The sequence below is a fragment of the Indicator indicator genome, chromosome 13 (assembly GCF_027791375.1).
Source record: "Indicator indicator isolate 239-I01 chromosome 13, UM_Iind_1.1, whole genome shotgun sequence".
Classification (NCBI taxonomy): Eukaryota; Metazoa; Chordata; class Aves; order Piciformes; family Indicatoridae; genus Indicator; species Indicator indicator.
Window position 1 is genome coordinate 766,532 of NC_072022.1, and position 20,435 is coordinate 786,966.

The window sequence follows — 20,435 nt, forward strand, 5'->3', positions numbered from 1 at the left end:
ATCTAAGCAATTTCCCATAATTAATTATTGAAGTAAAGGTAGGGCCTGGACAGCTTCATTTATAAAAGTGTATAAGCCTATTCTCCCTGAAGACATGTTACAGTTGTGGTAGCTAAAAGACCTAAGTGTTGTCTAGAACAGCAACTGAGGTACTGACTGTGACCAGATAAAAGCAAAATAGCACAGTGCAGAAGTAGCCTTGTATCCAAGTATACATGCTCAGGAAAGGCAGGCTAAAAGATTAATGCTTGGCTGCTATGTGCCCATTTGCAATACTGAGTTAAGATAGTAGTATTGGTAAAAGGAGAATGGAGGAATGGAATGTTTAAAACTTTATTTATAATTTCTTGATGAATGAAAACATTCTTAGTATGCACTGGAGCAGGCCTACATCTTGAATTTCAACATAGTGAAAGCAAGGTCTTAGATCTACCCTTCTTTCTACATGTATATGGTCCACTTGCAGTATAAAAATCAAATTATGGGAGCACATAGTCCACAGAACTTCATCCCTTTGTTTGGAGTAATTGATTTAGTCATCCAAGAAATGTTCACTCATCTAAGATCTCTTCATCCAGGTTTATATCTGTGGTATCAATATCTTCTAGATCTAAATTATCCAAGTCATCTTCCAAGTCCAGAAGTGTCTAGATAAAGAAAAGACCAGATTCAGGGATCATTAATATGGTTACACATGAGCCAGCTTGTAAGACATGTGATTCTGTATGATAGAGTTGGACATTCTGCAAAACAAGCTGAGGCAGGGAAGGGGGCCCATCACTGTTAAGGTGGAGGGAGAAGCTGCTTTCTTGACAAGAAAGCACCTCAGAGTTGTAGCTTTTGCTATGTTCTGACCAGCTGTGTTTGGACTGCACCCTTTATTCCTTGTAAGGCCACAAGGCTGGAGGGACTAGTCTATGTTACAGTGTACAGTTTCTGCACAGAGGAGGAAGGTATCCATACATTATACTGATCCTAACTCGTCTGAGTCTATTAATGTAGAAAGTGACATTTTCTAAACCAAATAAGCTCAGTTTAATCACATTAGTTGGAGGTCTTCAATGTAATATGAAGTTAGTGCTTGTGCTTCCCTTAATAAAATACTTCAGTACCTTCTGCTGTCTTGGTGGAAGCAGATCGGAATTCTGCGCAACTGTCTTCTTCACTTCTTGTTTAGGAGATGGAACTGGTTCTTCAGCCTTCTAATGAAAAAGAGGAAAAAAAGAAACAACCAGCAACAAGTAATTAGATGACAGCAGATCAGTGGTTCTCTTTCAGTTTCCCCTCAGTAATTTCTAAACCATAACTTCACAGACAGCGAGCCTTCCAGTCCTCACTCCACGAGAGGACTGTTTTTCAGCCCAGTTTATTTCAAGTAGTTGATGATGGAACTCCCACAATGAAAACAACCTTCAAAACATCACTGGTTGTTTTCAACTACTGAAGTACTGTTAAAAAGGAGGTGAGTTTCCATGTCCTCAGCAGGAAAGTGAGTAGGTTACTTGAGAGCATCACAGCAGTTTCAGCAGGCATTCCACTACTGTTGCTGGGCTTTGTGTCTCATACACCTTTCTCTCTTCACTGCTGCACTAATTTTATATTAAGAAAATTCATAAGCTAACATGATTACTTAATCACTGGTACTATTCAATTAACCATATTTAGTTTCAATACATAATTATCTCCTACAAAACTTGCCCTAGTTAGCCTCAGCTGTAGGAGACAATTGTTTAAGGGCTTCAATGCAACTGTGAACTGCATGGTAAGATACACTTCTGACATTCACAGAAAAGCAGTGATCTCTGGAGATCATGCAGTCCAGCCTCCCTGCTAAAGCAGCATCACCCACAGCAGGTTGCCCAGGATCACAATATCCAGGTGGGTTTGGAATTTCTCCAGATAAGGAGACTCCACCACCTGTCTGGGGAACCTGGTCCAGTGCTGCGGCACACTTACAGGAAAGAAGTTTTTCCTCATGGTCAGGTGAAACCTCCTGGGTTCCAGCTTGTGCCTGCTGCCCGATCCTGTCACTGGGCATTACTGAAGAGACTGGCCCCATCCTCTTGGCACCTTGCCCTATAGATATTGGTGCTTTTCAGCTTCTAATGCAAATTAGTTCTAAGCTGATTTATGTAACTTTTGTAAGGCTATTTATCTTTAAAAATGCACCCAGAAGTTGGATTTTGCATAGTGATACTTGCTTTGCTACACAGCAGTCACTAAAGCTACTTAAAAGCAAGCTAAATTCTCTGACGTGTCAACAAAGTTTTGCAGTGCATCTCCTAGGAGATAAAAATAGAGACATAATGGAGAGCAGTGATTTTGTTTCTCCCTCTGCTTCCACTTAAGTTCTTTTAAAAGTTTATAGCCTCAGGAGCTGTGCTAACATCACTGCCTTAAAGAAACTCACCTTCAAATATAAATTGTATTTGACATGAGCAAGAATTAGAAGTTGTCATCTTGTTTCAAATCTGAAAAGCATTTTAAGTATTCCTTTCTGTTTGTAGTTATGTTTTCTGCATAAACTTGAACAACTGAGGTGGTAAAAAAAAATAATCTGTTTGAGTTACTTTAGATATTGATTACAACATATTTACAAGTAATTGAGCAGGATTCGTATCAATTATGTTATATTGATACACATGCAGGTAAACAAAGAGTATAAGGCATTTTTAATTGCTGTAATTGCCAATTTACAAGTTCCAATTTTTGAGCTTTTAGAAAACTAGCAGCAGTTGAGGCAGTGTTTGTATGTGCAACTGAAATGGACTTTCTGCAGGAAAAATTCAATGGTAAGGCTCTACCATTACTCATACTGATGAAAGATGACCCAAGGTAAGTTACACACAGAAGAAATAATTTAACAGTCAAGAAGTCACAGGTAGTTACAGAAGTAGATTAAGAGAAGTCTGATGCAAAAGAACAAGGAGGTCAGCTGCAGTGTTTGCGTCCAAGCCAGTAAGAGCTCTAATTTGTCCATTACTGGTGAAATAGTCTCCAGGGTAGATGCTACTGTACAATAGCAAAGCTGCCTCCTCTTTAGACTTCATCATTTAGTAGGAACACTGACCTGAGGTGCCATTAATCCAGAAGGCTCAAAGCCTTTTGCTTCTTCAAGTAAGTTTCTTTCTTCATTTGGCTAAAAATAAACACAAAATCATCAAAATGTGTTCGGGGAATGTGTAAGTGGTTGCACTGACTTTCTTAAAGCTGATCTTACACAGTATCTTTAGAAAACCATTTGGTGCTAAGACCTCCTGCTTCCTACTTACAGTGACAAGGGGGTATTCTCTGGCTGGTCGCAAGTCAGCAAGGCTATGTTTAACATACTCTTCAGTGACAAAAGCTTCCTTCAGTCCAGGAAAAAGATTTTCATATTCTGTAGGATCAGCAAGGGACTCTGCAGCTTTTTGATTGACTTTAGAGAGATTCTCCCGCCACAGTTTGACAACCCTGGAGAACCAAACTGTAGTTGTTATACACAGCTGATTCTGACAACACTGCTCATGCTCTGCACATGCTTTGGGGTTACCTTGAGACTTGGCTTGGCAAATATGTCCTGGCAAGAAAAGCAGCTTCTGGGAGACGCCCAGTTTTAATCAGGAGTTCCAAACATGAATCAAGCCTGAAAGATTTAGATGGGATTTTAACTGGTAAATTTAATAAAGAGAAATTTTTGTATTATATTAGCTTTTTACTCTAGTACATTAAAGTACTTTCATTGCAGATTTTAAAGAACAGCCATCATAAAATAGGATCAACTTTTCTGAAAGGTACCTGCCACAAAATCTCTCCATCAAGTTTTAGGTTAGCTGTAGTTAAACATTTGAAAACCTGAGGTTCTTTGCACTTGGTAAAGCAGAACAGGACAATCCGAGTCTCTTGCTTGCTACTTACTTTCCCTGCAGGAAGTAGCTCATAAATGCAACGTTGTTCTTGCCATCTTTCTCTGCTCCTTCAGCTAATTTATTGACCATGTTAGCATTTCCAGAAGCTGTAGCCAGGAGCAGCAGTCCTCCATAGTCTTGTGCATGGTGGAGACACTCTTGGGCTAAGCCAAACTGGCATTTACTAATAGCAAGCTCAGCTAGTTGCTTCCATTTCTGTTCTGACTAATGGTAGAAAAAGGTGACAGGGAAGGAAAGAAAACAGAAAATAGGCCTCACGTTTTTGAACAGTATTTAAAGGTTTTCAGAGCATTCACCGTGAAAAGGTAATTTTCCTTGTGAAGATTCTGTATCCTGTTACTATACCTGTCTTCCATGTGACAGAATTATGATTACTGCAGCTTAGCAGCATGACTCAGTGTTACATGCAGATCACTGCACTGTTGTACCATGACACAAACCAAACATTTTTTCATTAAACATGGAGGAAGAAGGTAGAAATAAACTTTGCAAAGTTAAACAGTAACAATCTCTTAAAGCTCACAAGTTAACCTTCAGAATGTAAGAAAGGCTTTTGTGTCCCTAAGTTATTATTTCTTACTGCTAACTTGATTAGTTTACAGCAGGAACCAAGAGATCAATTCTGTCAGTCTTCCCAGTGCATTGGTCTGAGTTTGTCAATGCTGGAACAAAGGCCTAGAGCTTTCAGACTGGTCATTCCTCCTTTCACTGTTAAATACAGGAGATTAAGGCTTGGCTCTTGATTCAGGTTTTGCATTCTCAAGGAGTTAGCGTAGCTTTTCGAGCAGACATTTTCCTGCCTCTATCCCTCAGCTTAGATTCCTTTGAATTACAGGCACAACAAACCCTCATCTTAGATTCCTTTGAATTACAGGCACAACAAACCCTCAGCTTAGATTCCTTTGAATTACAGGCACAACAAACCCTCAGCTTAGATTCCTTTGAATTACAGGCACAATGAGGAAGTTGGAGGCATTTGCATAACGTTCAGGGAGTTGTAATGTATTCCCACATACCACTGTCTTCCCTCACAGGGCCTATTAGATTCAAAATAATACTCAGAACTAGTATGAAACACCAAAAATTATATGTTTACCTCTGCTTCCACTGCAAGCTGATAGGCTATTTTTAATTCTCCAAGTTGAAGGGCAAGTTCAAAGCGATGCTCTGGATCTGTAGATACTGCAAGAGCTTGTTGTTTGAAGCCCTAAAACAAAAATGTGAAAGTAAGGCTAAACAGCATCCTAGATGCCCTTACAAAACCCTCTAAACAGAAGGTTACAGTCTTCTCAAATAAATACAGATGATTAATAAAGAGTTTATGCTTACAGATAACATGACTGGGTGTTCATAGAATCAAGTAATTGACTGGTTTGTGCTGGAAAGGACCCTTAAAGCTCATCCAGCCCAACCTCCCTGCAGTAAGCAGGGACATCTGCAACTACATAAGGTTGCTCAGAGCCCCGTCCAACCTTACCTGGGATCTCTCCAGGGATCGACCACTTCTCTGGGCAACCCATGCCAGGGTTTCACTTCCTTCATTGTATATATATTTATTGTAATATATTTATTCTCTCTAGTTTAAATCTCCCCTCTTTTAGTTTAAAATCTTCAACCCTTGTCCTGTCCCAATAGCTTAGCAAACTCAATTGGAAATGTGACTAGACTAATTCATGGAGTTTTTGATAATAGTAAGTAGTTTTCTTGCCTGTTTTTCAAGAAAATGTGCAACTCTGGTTCTCTGTTCTTTTGGAATGGTGGGAAGAACTTTGTCAGCCATACTGAAATCTCTCCTCATCACGGCAGTTTGATATTCAAGCACTGAGACGAGCAAAGAATAGCTAACAATGTTTAGCTCTTTATCACCCAAATAAAGTCGGTTGTCCTTAGGGATATATCCCAAAAGATACATTGTCCTGAAATAAAATCAAGGATATTAATCTTGAATAGATCTACTAGTCACATGAAATTATTCTTTTACCATACGTACACTTTCACGTTACACTACTGTTTATTCTCTCCAAGATTACCGCCTCAGAACATACACAAACATGATATGCAACAAAACTAGAAACGCACAGAAAGCAGGTGACAAGGTTCACCTTGTTAGAACCTATGCTTGGTTGCAACTGATTCAGCAGCTTACCTGTCCAAATGGGCAATGGTGACAATTTCTCCACCAACATAGTAGTTGAGTCTGTTCACAGAACTGGTGTAAATAAAGCAGTCGCCTACCCACAAGCCTGTTTTCACAATCTCCTGAATCTCACCCAGAACCTGCAAATTAAGTTTCATTTAATTAGATACCTGAAGAAGTATTTCTAGGTAACAATAAGACTACTGCTTTTTCATATTATACTTAAGGAAATACTTAAGCAAGTTGCAAAAGAAGTTTAGGTACAGGTAGGAAGTACTTAAATCATGCTTTTAGTTTTACAAAAATTCTGTAGCATACAAAATCTCTGCCTTAATAATCAGCTAAACCAATGTCAAATCCACAAAACAAAAAAACCAAACTAAGCATTAAGTAAGATAATCAAAGAAATTTCACAAGACAAGTTGTGTTTCTGACATTTCACAACATGAGTTTTTTCACTTGTTCTGAATTTTAAAATCCATTTCAAAATTCAAAAACTGCAGACAAAGTTTAAGGTATGTAGACATACTACATGAGTGTGTGCTATAAAAATAAGCTCTATAACTCTGTAAGAAAAGCAAACAGATATGTGGAGAGACACGAGCACCAGGTTCTGTCATACTAGGATTCCAAGAGGGATACTCTCCTCAAGGAGCCCCAAAAAAACAACTAACAGTGCTTCTCAGGCAGATATATGCTGGGCATACTGTATATGAAGGACTAGATCTGCTATACTCTGGGAAGGCCTGCTTCAATGACCCTATTCTATTTTTAAAAAAGAAGGTACCTCAAAAGCATCTTCAATTCCATCTTCAGTGACACCTTCATGTGTTTCCTGGGCTGCTGCAACTTTTTCTGACAGGTATTTCAGAATGAAGAATGACTCTTCTGTAGCAATGCAGACAAGCTCACCCGAGTCAGACCAGAAAATCTGTATCATCAGAATCAGTAATGGCACAGTTTTAGACCCCAGGTTAAGAAAGGAGGATTTATTAACTTATGGTTCAAACATAGTAACTCTCACACAAGCTTCAGGACTTGAGAAGCCAAGACAGAGGGATTTTTTTTTTCTTCTTTCTGCTACAAGACTGAAATAAGAAGTTATTACTTAATGATTGACAGCCTGGCTTCATTCAGAAAACAAACCAGCAGTCTAGGAAAAAAACAAAACCAAACCACAAACTAACAAACAAACAAAACAGTAAACACAGAGAGGTAAATATGTTCAGTCCCATCTAGAAACTTACGTGTTTGGGCTGAATTTCAATTCTGCGAATCAGTTCTGTGTTTTCCCAATCATAAAATGCCAAACCATTGACAGATCTGACTCCCAACAGGAAGCCACCATAAATACCTGCAAGAGAATAAAGGTGTAAGAAATCCACATTCTGCAAGGAGTGCCAACACACTTATTTTAAATGCAAATGCTCACCTTCTGCACCAAAATCAGGTTTGAAGGACTTCTTCTCTTTGAAATTTTTAAATATCTTTACAACACTGTTGCTCTCCCTGATTGCATATCTGAAGAGAGATTACATTGTAAAAAAATAAGTTATCCTACTTCCAAAGTGGCAAATTACTGAAATCATAACCTGCTACAAAACAACTACGTATGATTTACCTTCAAAAATTAGCAGAGTGGTACAAGTGCAAAAACTTGAAGCAAGACAGTTACTGAATGTATCTTCAGGCCAGTTTACTATTTGCACAGCCTGAAAACTAGCAGCAGCAAATCTCAGTTAATACAAAGGAAAAAAAGAGCCACACTTACTCCGAAGAATCATGTGCCCATACAAACTCCTGTGCAGAGCCAAAGCTCTTGTTTCTCAGAGCCATAGCTGTGTAGATGATGTATTCACCATCTCCACACACCACCACAAACCTAGATTGAGAGAAGGATGCATTTGTCAGACATCTGTGTTCAGTTTCATAGGCATGATCATAGAAAGAAGTCATCTGAAAAGTTAAAGGTCCCTAGCCCAATATAACCACGTAAAAGCAGATGGAATAAAAGAGCTCTGTTTACTCCAAAAGAGCCACAGAACTGGATTTTCTTCTGCATCATCTTGTTAGCTACTTGCTATTCCCTCCTCCTCCTAGTCTCTGAGTGGCTTTTCTACATTGTATCCTTCTGATTTCAATTTGGCTTATATGTTAACAACAAAAACACAATTCAAGAGAAGTGATAAAAGAATGTGGTTTGCTGGTATCATACATTTTGGTTGCATTAATTCTTCCTCTACCTACAGTGTTCATCTTGTCTGTTTAACCAGCTTTTACCTGTGAAGTCCATCTATTACCCTGATTTTACAGTGGCTAGCTCTGATGCACCTGTTCTCCACCAGCACACACAGAACCCTTTCTTGTTTTCCTCATTCAGAAAGACTTTCAATACCTAAATAAAAAAAGACACCAGAAATGTTCAACTATTTTGTTATGAAATCTATTACCGTCCATTAGGGTTGTGCTGAATTGTCTGAGGGTAGATTTCACAGCTCCCCATGTCCTTTACTGCCAGTGGCAATCTCTCTCCATCTTTGATTTCAGCATCTCCCATAGCTTTCAAGTTAGCCTGCTGGACCTCTGAATGTTTAGCCCAAATGATTTTTCCATTTGCGTCCATGGACATGGCAGGCTCTTCACGACCAAGCTAGAAAGTGTAGCATAAGAATTTAGCACATTGTTGGTGTTCTTTTCAGTTCATATTTTCATATAATATCTCGTGAAGCATTTAGGTCTGCCTAAAAATGTGAATTAAAATGCCCCATTTTCACTGTTTTCACAGAACCAGAAGTCAGTTGCTCTGTACCTAGGACAGTGATGAATCACCACCTCTATTTCAGATTGCTAACTATACCTTAACAATAATGCTGCCTTCATCATATCCCAAAGCCACATTGTTGGATCCCCTTAAGCTGGCCACACACCACACCCTCTCCATGCCATAGTTGAGGGTGCTTTCCAGGCGGTAAGTGCTTGAATGCCAAATGCGCACAGTTCCTAGAGGAAAAAGAAACAAAAGTTACACCACCTCTCTCTTCTCTGGCTGCCAGGCCAAGAAGGTGTGTAGCCACACCACAAGAAGAGTTCTCCCATAAGATCAAAAAACAAAATTACCATCTTCAGATCCTGTGATAATGATAGGCAATTCAGGGTGGAAGCTGACACAAGACACATTTTGAGCATGTCCTTCTAGTGTTTGCACACATGTTTTATTCTGAAAAAGAAAAAAAACCAAAACCCACCCCAAGAGTCAAAAGTACACATACAGGTAATAAAGAGGTTGCTACATTTTAACTTTCCTTTCTCCCCCCAAGTCCAAAATTTACCAGAAAACATATTTTTCTACATTTCTTCTACTAACATTTATTTCCAAGATGCTCAAACAACAACATGAGACATATTATAAACTATGACTGTATTAAATTTCTTCTCTCCATAAAAAATATTTCCCTTGACATAGTTGTTTTCCTCTATTTTCAGATGGTCTCTCAGAGCTATGTAGCACAACATATTACAACAAAATAGAAAGCTGACTACATTACAAAAACATAAGAGCAAAACATCTATATGAATTGAATTACAGGTGAAGACAGATCTAATACTGTCTTGGTTAAGAATGTTTGTCCATAGAGTTGTGAAAAAAGTCTAGTCTGCTTAAAACAACTAAGATTAGAATCACAGAATTGTTAGGGTTGGAAAGGACCTCAACGATCATCTAGTTCCAACCCCCCTGCCATGGGCAGCGACACTTCCGACTAGATCAGGTTGCTCAGAGCCACATCCAACCTGGCTGCAAAAACCTCCAAGGGTGAGGCTTCTACCACCTCCCTGAGCAACCTGTTCCAGTGTCTCACCACCCTCATGGTGAAGAATTTCTTCTTAACATCCAATCTGAATCTACCCATTTCTAGTTTTGTTCCATTCCCCCTAGTCCTATAATTACCTGACACCTTAAAAAGTCCCTCCTCAGCTTTCGTGCAGGTCCCCTTAAGATACTGGAAGGCCACAATAAGGTCTCCTCGGAGCCTTCTCTTCTCCAGACTGAATAGTCCCAACTCTCTCAGTCTGTCCTCATAGGAGAGGTGCTCCAGCCCTCTGATCATCCTCGTGGCCCTTCTCTGGACACGCTTCAGTGTGTTCAGATCCTTCCTGTAATAAGGGCTTCAGAACTGGACACTGTACTCCAGATGGGGTCTCACCAGAGTGGCGTAGAGGGGAAGAATCACCTCCCTTGACCTGATGGCCACACTTCTCTTGATGCAGCCCAGGATCTGGTTGGCTTTCTGGGCTGCAAGTGCACACTGGTGACTCATGTTGAGCTTCTCATCCACCAGCACCCCCAAGTCCTTTTCTTCAGGGCTGCTCTTGAGCCAGTCACTGCCCAGCCTGTATCAGTGCTTGGGATTGCCCTGACTCAGATGCAGGACCTTGCACTTGGTCTTGTGGAACCTCATGAGGTTGTCATGGGCACATTTCTCCAGCCTGTCAAGGTCCCTCCGGATGGATCCCTTCCCTCCAGTGTGTCTGCTGCACCAGACAGCATGGTGTCATCAGCAAACTTGCTGAGGGTGCACTCAATGCCACTGTCCATGTCACCAACAAAGATGTTGAACAAGACTGGTCCCAGGACTGAGGCCTGAGGGACTCCGCTTGTCACTGGCCTCCACTGGGACATGGAGCCATTGACAGCCACTCTTTGGGTGTGGCCATCAACCCAGTTCTTTATCCACTGAATGGTCCATCTATCAAACCCAGACTTTACTAGCTTGGAGACCAGGATGTCATGCAGAACCATGTTGAAGACTTTGCTCAGGTCCAGGTCAATGACATCAGCTGCTCGGCCTTCATCTATTAATGTTGTGACCTTGTCATAGAAGGCCACCAGGTTTGTCAGGCAGGATTTGCCCTTGGTGAAGCCATGCTGACTGTACCCAATCACCTCTTCGTTATTATTCTGCCTCAGCAATGCCTCCAGGAGGATCTGCTCAATGATCTTACCTGGCACAGAGGTGAGACTGACTGGCCTATAGTTCCCTAGGTCATCCTTCTTTCCCTTTTTGAAAATAGGGGTTATGTTTCCCCTTTTCCAGTCAGTGGGGACCTCCCCAGACAGCCATGACTTTTGGAATGTAACAGAAAGCAGTTTAACAACCTCATCTGCCAGTTCCCTCAGCACCCGTGGATGTATCTCATCAGGTCCCATGGACTTGAACACTTTCAGGTTCTTCAGATGGTCATGAACCTGATCTTCACTCACAATGGGCAGTTCTTTCTTCCAGTCCCTGCCATTATGTTCCACTATTCTGGGAGTGTGGCTGGAGCCCTTGCCAGTGAAGACTGAGGTAAAAAAGTCATTGAGAACCTCAGCCTTCTCCATGTCCCTTGTCACCATTTCACCTGTTTCCTTTCTGAGGGAGCCCACACCTTCCCTAGTCGTCTTTTTACCATTAATATACCTATAGAAACTTTTACAGTTCCCCTATATCTCCCTGGCTGGATTTAATTGTAACTGAGCTTTAGGTTTCCTAACCAGGTCTCTTGCTGCTCTGGCAGCTTCCTTATATGCCCCCCATTCTAGCTGTCCTTTCTTCCACTCCTTGTAGAGTTTCTTTTTGTGTGACAGTGTGTGCAAGAGCTCCTTGCTCATGCAGGCAGGTCTCCTAGCATTCTTTCCTGCTTTCCTCTTTGTGGGTATACTTTGCTCCTGGGCATGGAGAAGCTGATCCCTGAACACTGACCAGATGTCCTGGGCCCCTCTTCCCTCTAGGTCTTTGTCCCAAGATACTTTGGCCAGCAGATCCCTGAAGCAAAGTCTGCATGCCTAAAATCCACGGATCCTAGTTGCTCTGAGGATCTTGCATTCTGTGTCTGCAGTGACCATGAAGCAAAGGTTATCCCTGAGCCTCACATTGGTCACCAGCCCTCCCCTATTGGTGAAAAAAAAAGGTCCAACATAGCACCACATCTCGTTGGTTCCTCTACCATTAGACTACGTAACTCATGTCTACAACTGTCCTGTGGTGGCAAAATTTCAAGCACTGTTATTCTCAGTTATTACTGCAGCATGTACTTTAATTAACAGCATTAGCTTTAAAATCTGAGCTTGATTTACTCAAAGGCAGTATGCTTTAACCACCACCAAGTACTACCTAAGAAAATTAGTCTTGCTCTTTATATACTCGTACCCAGGAAGAACTTAAGAGCTCTAGGTTCCAGCTACAGAATTGAAACCCTGGATTCAATCTCTCTTTCCTGTACAGCATTCAAGCAAGTCACCTCATGCCCCCTGCAAACTGTCAAGTAGAAGCATGTAAGTGTGGGTGCATGCACACATGTACCTATGTAAAAGGGCACAGGATGAAAATAGAGAGAAGGAAAGGAGTAAATAAAAGGGGAAAAAAACTAATGAGAAGTGAAAGGATTATACATAAACAGCATTTACATTTGAAAATAGAAGTACCTTAATGCATAAAAAAAATAGTTCAAAATCAGTGATTACTACATTACAAGAAAAAACCCTTATGGTAACAGCTGAGGTTTAAATTCACAGCGTGTTTTCTCAAAGGTTAAAAAAATTGTGGTTTGGTTTTTTTTTTTTTGGTTGTCATCCTGACTGTGCAATTTTGTTTGTATAAAATGAGAAACGTATAACGAAATATTCCCCCCTACCCCTTCTTTCCAAGGAAAAATGAGGAAAGTCTGTTGGTGTATTCAAGTAATTTCTCTCTTTTTCTGTCTTCACAAATGGTTTTGCTATGCCAGGCTACAAAAGTTTATGAAGAATTGAACACATACCTGGTAGTCCCAGATCTTAACCAATCGGTCATCTGCACCTGATATGAGATAGGGCTTGTCCCCTCCACTGTAATAGTCAATGCAGTTTACTCCTTTCTCATGGCCTTCCAAAGTAAAGTTGGGTGATGAGGAGCCAAGCTGCCACACCTTCCCAGAGTAAAACAACAAACCAAATTGCATGTAGTTATCCATCTTTTGCATCCAGTTCAAAATTGCCAAAGAGTAGGCATTCAGATTGAATTTACAATTTCAAAGATACAGAACTTTATTTGTTGAAGAAGAACTATTTATCAAACTACCGATCCTTCATCCAAAGTAACCTGAAATAACATGCCAAATTGTACACATTGTGCTCACACCTCAAAAAAAAGGAATTGATTTCTTTCAACTCTTTTTAAAGGACATAAAACCACATAAGACTGTTTGTAAGAAACAGTATCTGTTAATGAAATTAACTAATACAAGCAGCAATCAACTGTTTGTGCACACACAGGCTGCCACATGTCCTGAATTTTATTTTTTCAGTTACCTTAAATGAATGACAAACCTCATGCAAAATGAGGACTCAAAATGAATAGAGTTGTAGATGTACCACTATTTTCCCATTATTATTATGTCAAATCAACACTTAAACACACCTCGGTCAACATCTAAGGATGTATGAAATCAAACCTGGCTTTTTATAGCCAATATACTGGTAATTTATAGGGAACATGAGGATGCTTCACTGTTCAGATAACTATAAATGTACAGTCCTAGGTATTTAGTAACAATTTCACAGCAAACAAGGCTCTTTCAAGTCTATCATGAGAAGCTGAAGATACCTTGGGAAACAATTCAATAGACAGCCAACAACATCAAAATGATGGGAGAAATGCCTTTACTTTTTTTTTCTAATGCACACAGTTAAAGACTTTACCTACTACACACACACACACATATATAGTTTCAATCCTCCCAAATTACTCTTTGACAGAATAACCATCACCCCTCCCCAACATTATTCTGTAAGCCAGATGGAAATGTAGTACTTCCAATTTGGAGAACCACATTTCAATGATTAGAGGTGGCACAATCTTGTAAGTCTTATGAATCCCTTAGTAGGTGTGTAGAAACTGAACCAATGTTCAGGTCTTTGTTCAAAACAAATTTGATTATTGCAGCTGCTTTTAAGAACTCTGACCCAGTATTACTGGTTTATGTACTGTGATAATTACTTAATGACTGAAAAAATAGAAGAAACCCAAAATACAGGTTCTCTACCTTGATTGTCCTATCCAAAGAAGCACTGGCAAACTGATTATTGTCTTTTGGGTTTATGACAATCTGCATGACATAATGAGTGTGTCCTTCAAACACCTGAGAACAAGCCCATTTTTTATCCCAGTCCCACAGTTTAATGAGCATGTCATCTGAAAAAAAACAAAACAAAAACAAACATGACAAAAACAACCAACCAAACTAAGCTTCAGTTAATTCAACATATTCCAATAACTACCTTCTTACATTATATAATCCTTAGTAACTTCAGGTTAAAGGCTCACTCATCCCTTTCTCATTGAAAGGAAGCATTGATAATACTCTTATTTTTCTTCTGCAAGATTACCAGTCCTTGCTTGCACAAGGATCACACGAAGTTAAGTTTCTCAAAAAGACTGTCCAGTAAAATGGTGATAAAACTAAGTAAGAAATATATCTGTCATAAAAAGGAAGATTAAGAATTAAGGTACTGAATCGTTATTCCTCTCAAAGTACTGGGCAGATATTAAAGAACCAGACCCAAGCTTTCTTCTGCAGCATCTACTCTGATGAGCCCTAAGGAAGAGGATTCAGAGACAACCAAGCTGGCTTTCTAGTACTTTTATTTCAAGTATAAATGTTTTAGCTTCAACAGCAAACCACAAAAATAGAGGGTGCTTCTGACTCTCAAGGCTTTCTGCATTCTTGCAGAGTTCTGACTGCATTACTAAGGTTTCCAAAAATGAAAATGGCTGAGTAGCATGATGTAGTTGTTCCTGGGCAAGATGTGCTGGGATACTGTGCTCTTCCAACCCTGAGTAACATAGATAATATAGAACAAATAACAGAGAACTCAGTAGTGTTTTGAGAAAAAAGACGAATGTTGCTTCAAGTCAAACTGACAGCTTAAAACATTCACCAATAATTATGCAATCTTTTTTCAGAACGTAAATTTGATGGTGCAAACTCTCAACAGCTAAAAAGGAACCTTTCTTTTGGCAGATACTACGCAACAAGGTTCTTCATTCTTCTCTGAGAAGAACATAAGCTATTATATTTTAAACTGGAAGTACAGTTGATATTCCACTGAAAAACCAGGAACATTCCTGGCAAAGAAATAACATGAAGTGACAACTGTCATGCTGGCTACTTGCTCAAAGATTCCTGTTTCAGCAGAAGAATGTAAACACATGCAATCCCTCAGTAGACAGAAAACAGCAGCCTAAAAATAGCTGGTTAATAAATTCAAAATATACCAAAGAACTCTTACCGCTGCTTGTCAGTATGAAAGGCTGTGTGGGATGCACAGCAATACAACGAATGTAATCTGAATGTGCTTCAAACATGTGAACTCTTTCCAAGGTGTTATAATTAAAAACTCTGATTTGCATGTCATCCTATGAAAGGGAAGAAAAGCCGCCACTAAAATAGGTCTCTGCAGAATACACATTTTATTCAATGCAACGCAGTTAGAAAAAAAACCAAACCACCATTTAAGAGCTTCTACCAACAAAATATTTAGGAAAATACATTTTCTGTACATCACTAATGATTCATATTATACTTTGATTCAGAAGTATATAAATTACCCAGTCCTATTCTAAGGCATTATTAATGTTTTATATGAAAACGTAAAAGAAGATTCTCCATCATAAATTTATAATGATGTTAATGATATGGAGCCAGGGGGAAAGAAGTTTTAGCTCTAAGTCAAGTGAAAAAGCAATTTCAACTTTATTTTCCCAAATGAAATGATATGAAATTTTTAACTGTATAGGGCAAAAGACTAGAAAAAGAATACTGACACAAAAGCCCTTAGGCGTTACCTCAATTTAGACAAAAAGCATTTATTTCATCAAGAAAAATGTGATACCAAGACTAGAATAAAACTATTCCTCTCAAAGCAGACTTTCTTAGATGCAAATAAAAAAATTTATTTTTAATATAACCAAGAACAAAAGTAGAAAGCAACTTCTAAGTCATCTTACCTAATATAGTCAATAGTTACCATCTTGGTTAAAGCAGCACTACTAATATCTAGGGTGCCAAGTGTGTTGACAGTAAATTTGAATTTAGCTAGTCCTTGCACTACATGCAGCATTATTCACCGTATTCAGCTGCTCTCCTTTGAAATGAAAAGTTCCAGTTTCTAAGCTTAAAGAAGAAAATTTCTGGGAAAGTGTAGTGAAGTATTCCTTTCTCCTCTACAAATTCATATCACATCATATTATTAGGTGATGTACAAAGGAATAGCATGAAAATAAAATAAAGTACTACTGCACATGGAAATTACAAGACGATGATAACTTACAGCTCCTGTAACAACCCAGTTCTTCCTTGCCACAAATTTGGCAGCTCTCACTGGCAGGTCACACACTTCAAAAGTCTTCACCAGAGTCTAAAAATAAAAATATTACATTTATAGCATTGGAGAAAATATGTTTTGAAATCAGCTCTATATCTTAATGGTGTCCAGTATGCTGCCTTTGGCAACTCTCCAAGAACCCTACAGCACTATATGCACACTTTTAAAAAAGAAGTTTACCTGTCCAAGAAGTGAGATATTTGCCTCTTCTGTTCTTTCAACATCACCTTCATATTCTCCCTTCATACTTAACCCAACCTCACCTCTGAATATTACTAGAGCTGCTGCCCAATTTCAACTTTACCTGACAGACAGGTAGAAGTCTAATAGTTCCTAAAACCTTCTGTAATATAGATGGCAGGTAGAGATAGAGGCTTTCATAAGGAAATGTATTAGTTTGCAAGGAATCCAAAAAGGAGATGATCCTTGAAAATTACATTTCTAGGAAATGAAACATCATTGAAGTCACAGCTAAAAATCTCTTTGTCTATTATTATACTGACTTTTGTAGTAAGGCAGGGAAGAATTGGTCAGTTAGTGACAGTAATTCAAGATTCTTCTTGTTCATATTGTATCATATTCACAAATCTGATAGTTATGAACATTTCATAATAAAGGAAAACCAAAACCATCACCTGTGTTTCATGGTTCCAAACACAGACACTGCCATTATAAAGGCTAGCCAGCATCCATGGTTCCGTGGGATGCAAGTCTACACTCTTCACCCGGTCAGATCGTGCTGTTAGTTTCCTTTTTATATCAAGTCGGAGAGGCTAGAGAGGAAAAGAATGGAGAGTACCACATTATTCAGCATCAAATTGGCTCAGAAATATGACAGAAGAAATAAAGCTGAAGTTAAACCTTAAAATAAACGGTGTCAATCCTGCTTTTCAAGCAGACAGAAGATTACTACTCTTTTCTATCCACCTGCCTATTTGCTTTCTGTAGTGGTTTCTTGAAACACCACATCCCCACCGTGGCAATGGGTCCATTTAATTTACTTTTAAGAAATTCAAAATTTTTTCATACTGTAGAAGCTATCTCCAGCAAATTAAAAAAAAAAAAAATACACTGCACATCATCTTTAAGTCCCTGAACTGCTGAAGCAGAGAAAAAAGAATTTGCCTCTAATACAAATGATAGAAACTGAATCTTCCTGATACTTCACTTGAAAAAAAAACAAGTGCAATAGGGAGTTATCACAAATGGAACACAACGTTTGCCCATTATACATTTATTTCTATTCACTCTTTGAAGATTAAGCTTTAGAATGGAGCATTATGTTGCAAAAACCTGTGGGAAGGAAAAAGTTTAAATCTTCCCCTCTAAAGAAGGCTTTAACCTTCCACTTTCATCACCAGCAATGTAAAATCAGAGTATTTAAAAGGCATGAAGTAAAGCAAAATGATTCTCTAATATATTTGAGGCATTATAGATTCATTTAGATATTCAAAGACTACTAAGCTCACTTAATGCTACTGATACTATATTACAGATAATCTAACGGGTAGTATCTGATCAAAGAATGCTGCATGTGTTTAGAAGTAGAGTAAAAATTAAACTTGCGGTTACGTATGTTAGACACTGCAAGGATAAAGAGATACCTAGCTATTCCCTAGTACCCACAATTCATGGACATGAGACGTGACAGGAGAGAATGAACTTCTAGTTTATTTCTCATGCCATAAATACTAGGTAAGTGGGCAAGATAATTCTCTGTGATTCTGTGCTTATCCTCGAATCTGCTCTTATCTACTGCTACTAAGGACCAGACTGTGGCTCATCTGAGATGTTAACTGCAACATCTATCACACAGAATGATTCTGTGTATGTACTCAAAACATTTTGACAGATGTTAGATGGGTTTGATAAATATCACACTGGTAACACAGCCCAAGACACCTGCGCTGTGACTTCAAACACAGTAAATAGCAACTTTCCTTAAAATTATTTAACAGAATATTCATAGAATAACACTATGACTTCTACAGGTAGCACAGGACCAGGGAAGCCCAGGTCAAAGAGAGCAAGAAGGCCCTGCAGAGAGATCCCAGGCTTGCCCTGCCTGGAGCCAAACCCAATTCCAGTTCTAGTGTTTGCCCTCCCTCACTGTAAAAAAACTTCATAGAATCACAGAATAGTCTTCCTTATATCTAGTCTAAATCTCTCTTTGCTATTTTAAAACCACCCCCCCCTTGACCTGTTGCAACAGGCCCTGCTAAACAGACTTTTCTCATCTTTCGCATAGGGCTCTTTAAGTACTGAAAAGCTGTAATAATGTTTCCTTGGAGCTTTCTCCTCTCCAGGCTGAAAAACCCCAACTCTCTGCTTTCCCTCATAGGAGAGGTGTTCTATCCCCTTGATCATTTCTGTGGCCTCCTCTGGACTTACTCCAACAGGTTCATGTCCTAAATCACTGAATAACACCACAACTTTTTCAAGTAGCACAGGAACAGGGAAACTCGGGTGAAAGTGAGAAACATGCGCCCTGCACAGCCATCCCTGGCTTCTCCCATCCAGGACCAAACCCAATTCCCTCAGAAAAGGGCAGCAGCGTATGAAAAGGCCCCATGACGTTCAGGCCTACCTCCAGGCTCGTCCTACCGGAGCGGCTGCTCAGACCCTCACAACTACGAGGCCTCCGCTCATCAGGCCACATCTAACTGCGCCCGTCTGGTGGGGGCACGGGAACTGGCGGCCACAGCAGCAGCTGCGCGGAGCAAAGCTGGGCAACCTCACCGAAGCCTCGTAAAAAAACACCTCAGGACAGACTTGTCAGGCCTCCTGCACCGTGCAGTGCGCTCCAACAGCCCCGACACAGCTGGACACTAGCGGACGCAGCACCCACAGAGGCAGCACCCCTACAACCCTCCCCGTTCAGGCCACGCCGAGTTCCCGGGGGCAGGCCTCCGCCCCGCTCCCCGGGCACCAGGCCTCGCTGGTGGAGCGATCCCCGGACTCACCATGGTAGTACGTGGCTCCGCCGACAGTTGAGATGCCGCTACGCCCCGAGCTGGCTCCGACCCTCCGACGTGGAGCTTCCGGGGCCGTCGCTCTCGCGAGAGCGGCGCCTGTAGCTCCCGCGCCCCGCGAGAGCGCCGGGAGGCCCCGCGGCATGGCGGGATATGGAGTCGGCAGCACCTCTCCACTCTACGCTTCTGGTGGTGCACGCGCGCTGTCCCCTCAGAGCAGCCGGGTCTGCCCTGTCCGCCGTCACGGACTTGCCCGCAGTCACGGACCTGTCCGCCACCGTGCCCCTCTCAGCAGATGGTGGTGGAGAGCTACCGAGCTCTGGGTGTCCTAGAGAAGAGAACCACAATCACAGAATCGTTTTGGTTGAAAGAGACCTTTGAGATTACCTTTGAGAGCGAGTCCGTTAACTTGGCGCTGCCCTAAACCATGTTCCTCAGCATGAAATCCATGCATCTTTTAAATCCATCCAGGGAGGGTGACTCCACCACTGCCCTGGGCAGCCTGTTTCAGGTCTTGACAACCCTTTCAGTGGAAAACAAACAGACAAACACAAACAGACAGCATCTAGTGGAAAGGTTATGGGGAATGTGAGATTTTGGGGAGCACCAAAGCAAAACAAACCACTGTTGAGCTTTCTCCTAGCACTGCTGTCAGATTGAAGCTTCATCTTTAATTAAAAATTGCAGCTCCTACATTTTGTTGTGTAAAGGAGAAGAATAACACAGAGGATATTTATGTTCACTGAAATTCAGTTGATGAAAATACTCTTTTGGATATAAGTGGGGATTAGAAGCCCCATGTGCTCTATCCTTCAACACGGTAAGAAGGATTACATTGCCCTGGAGTGTTTACAGTTTGAAGGACATAAACAAACAAAAGGGTGACAGTGAGATTACTTCAACTCTTTTTACTTTCACTGCAGGAGAGCAAAGACAGAAAAGACAGATACTTGAAATTCAAAAAACCCCCACAAGTCTGATGAAAATAAGTGAGAAGAGAAATGCCCCAAGCGTAA

At 40.4% G+C, this 20,435-nt stretch overlaps 1 protein-coding gene across 1 annotated transcript; it reads right to left on the reverse strand.

Annotated features, from left to right (window-relative positions):
* Nucleotides 1-382: 382 nt before the first annotated feature.
* On the reverse strand, nt 383-19,459 carry COPB2 (COPI coat complex subunit beta 2). Its single transcript, XM_054386325.1, has 22 exons — nt 19,411-19,459; nt 17,083-17,220; nt 16,394-16,480; nt 15,353-15,479; nt 14,107-14,255; nt 12,844-12,990; nt 9,163-9,262; nt 8,903-9,045; nt 8,496-8,695; nt 7,817-7,927; nt 7,478-7,566; nt 7,293-7,399; nt 6,833-6,976; nt 6,055-6,185; nt 5,617-5,824; nt 5,005-5,115; nt 3,898-4,112; nt 3,533-3,625; nt 3,273-3,453; nt 3,071-3,139; nt 1,113-1,202; nt 383-647 (listed from the first exon to the last, which is right to left on the reverse strand). The coding sequence occupies exons 1-22, from the start codon at nt 19,411-19,413 to the stop codon at nt 552-554; spliced, it is 2,739 nt and encodes a 912-aa protein (XP_054242300.1). The 5' UTR covers nt 19,414-19,459; the 3' UTR covers nt 383-551.
* Nucleotides 19,460-20,435: the final 976 nt, after the last annotated feature.

Excerpts from the sequence above, each read along its gene's own strand:
- COPB2 (XM_054386325.1), bottom strand. Across the intron at positions 3,626-3,897 it reads AGCTACTTCCTGCAGGGAAA|GCTTGATTCATGTTTGGAAC; the intron begins GTAAGTAGCAAG and ends TAAATCTTTCAG. Across the intron at positions 648-1,112 it reads TTCCACCAAGACAGCAGAAG|ACACTTCTGGACTTGGAAGA; the intron begins GTACTGAAGTAT and ends TTCTTTATCTAG.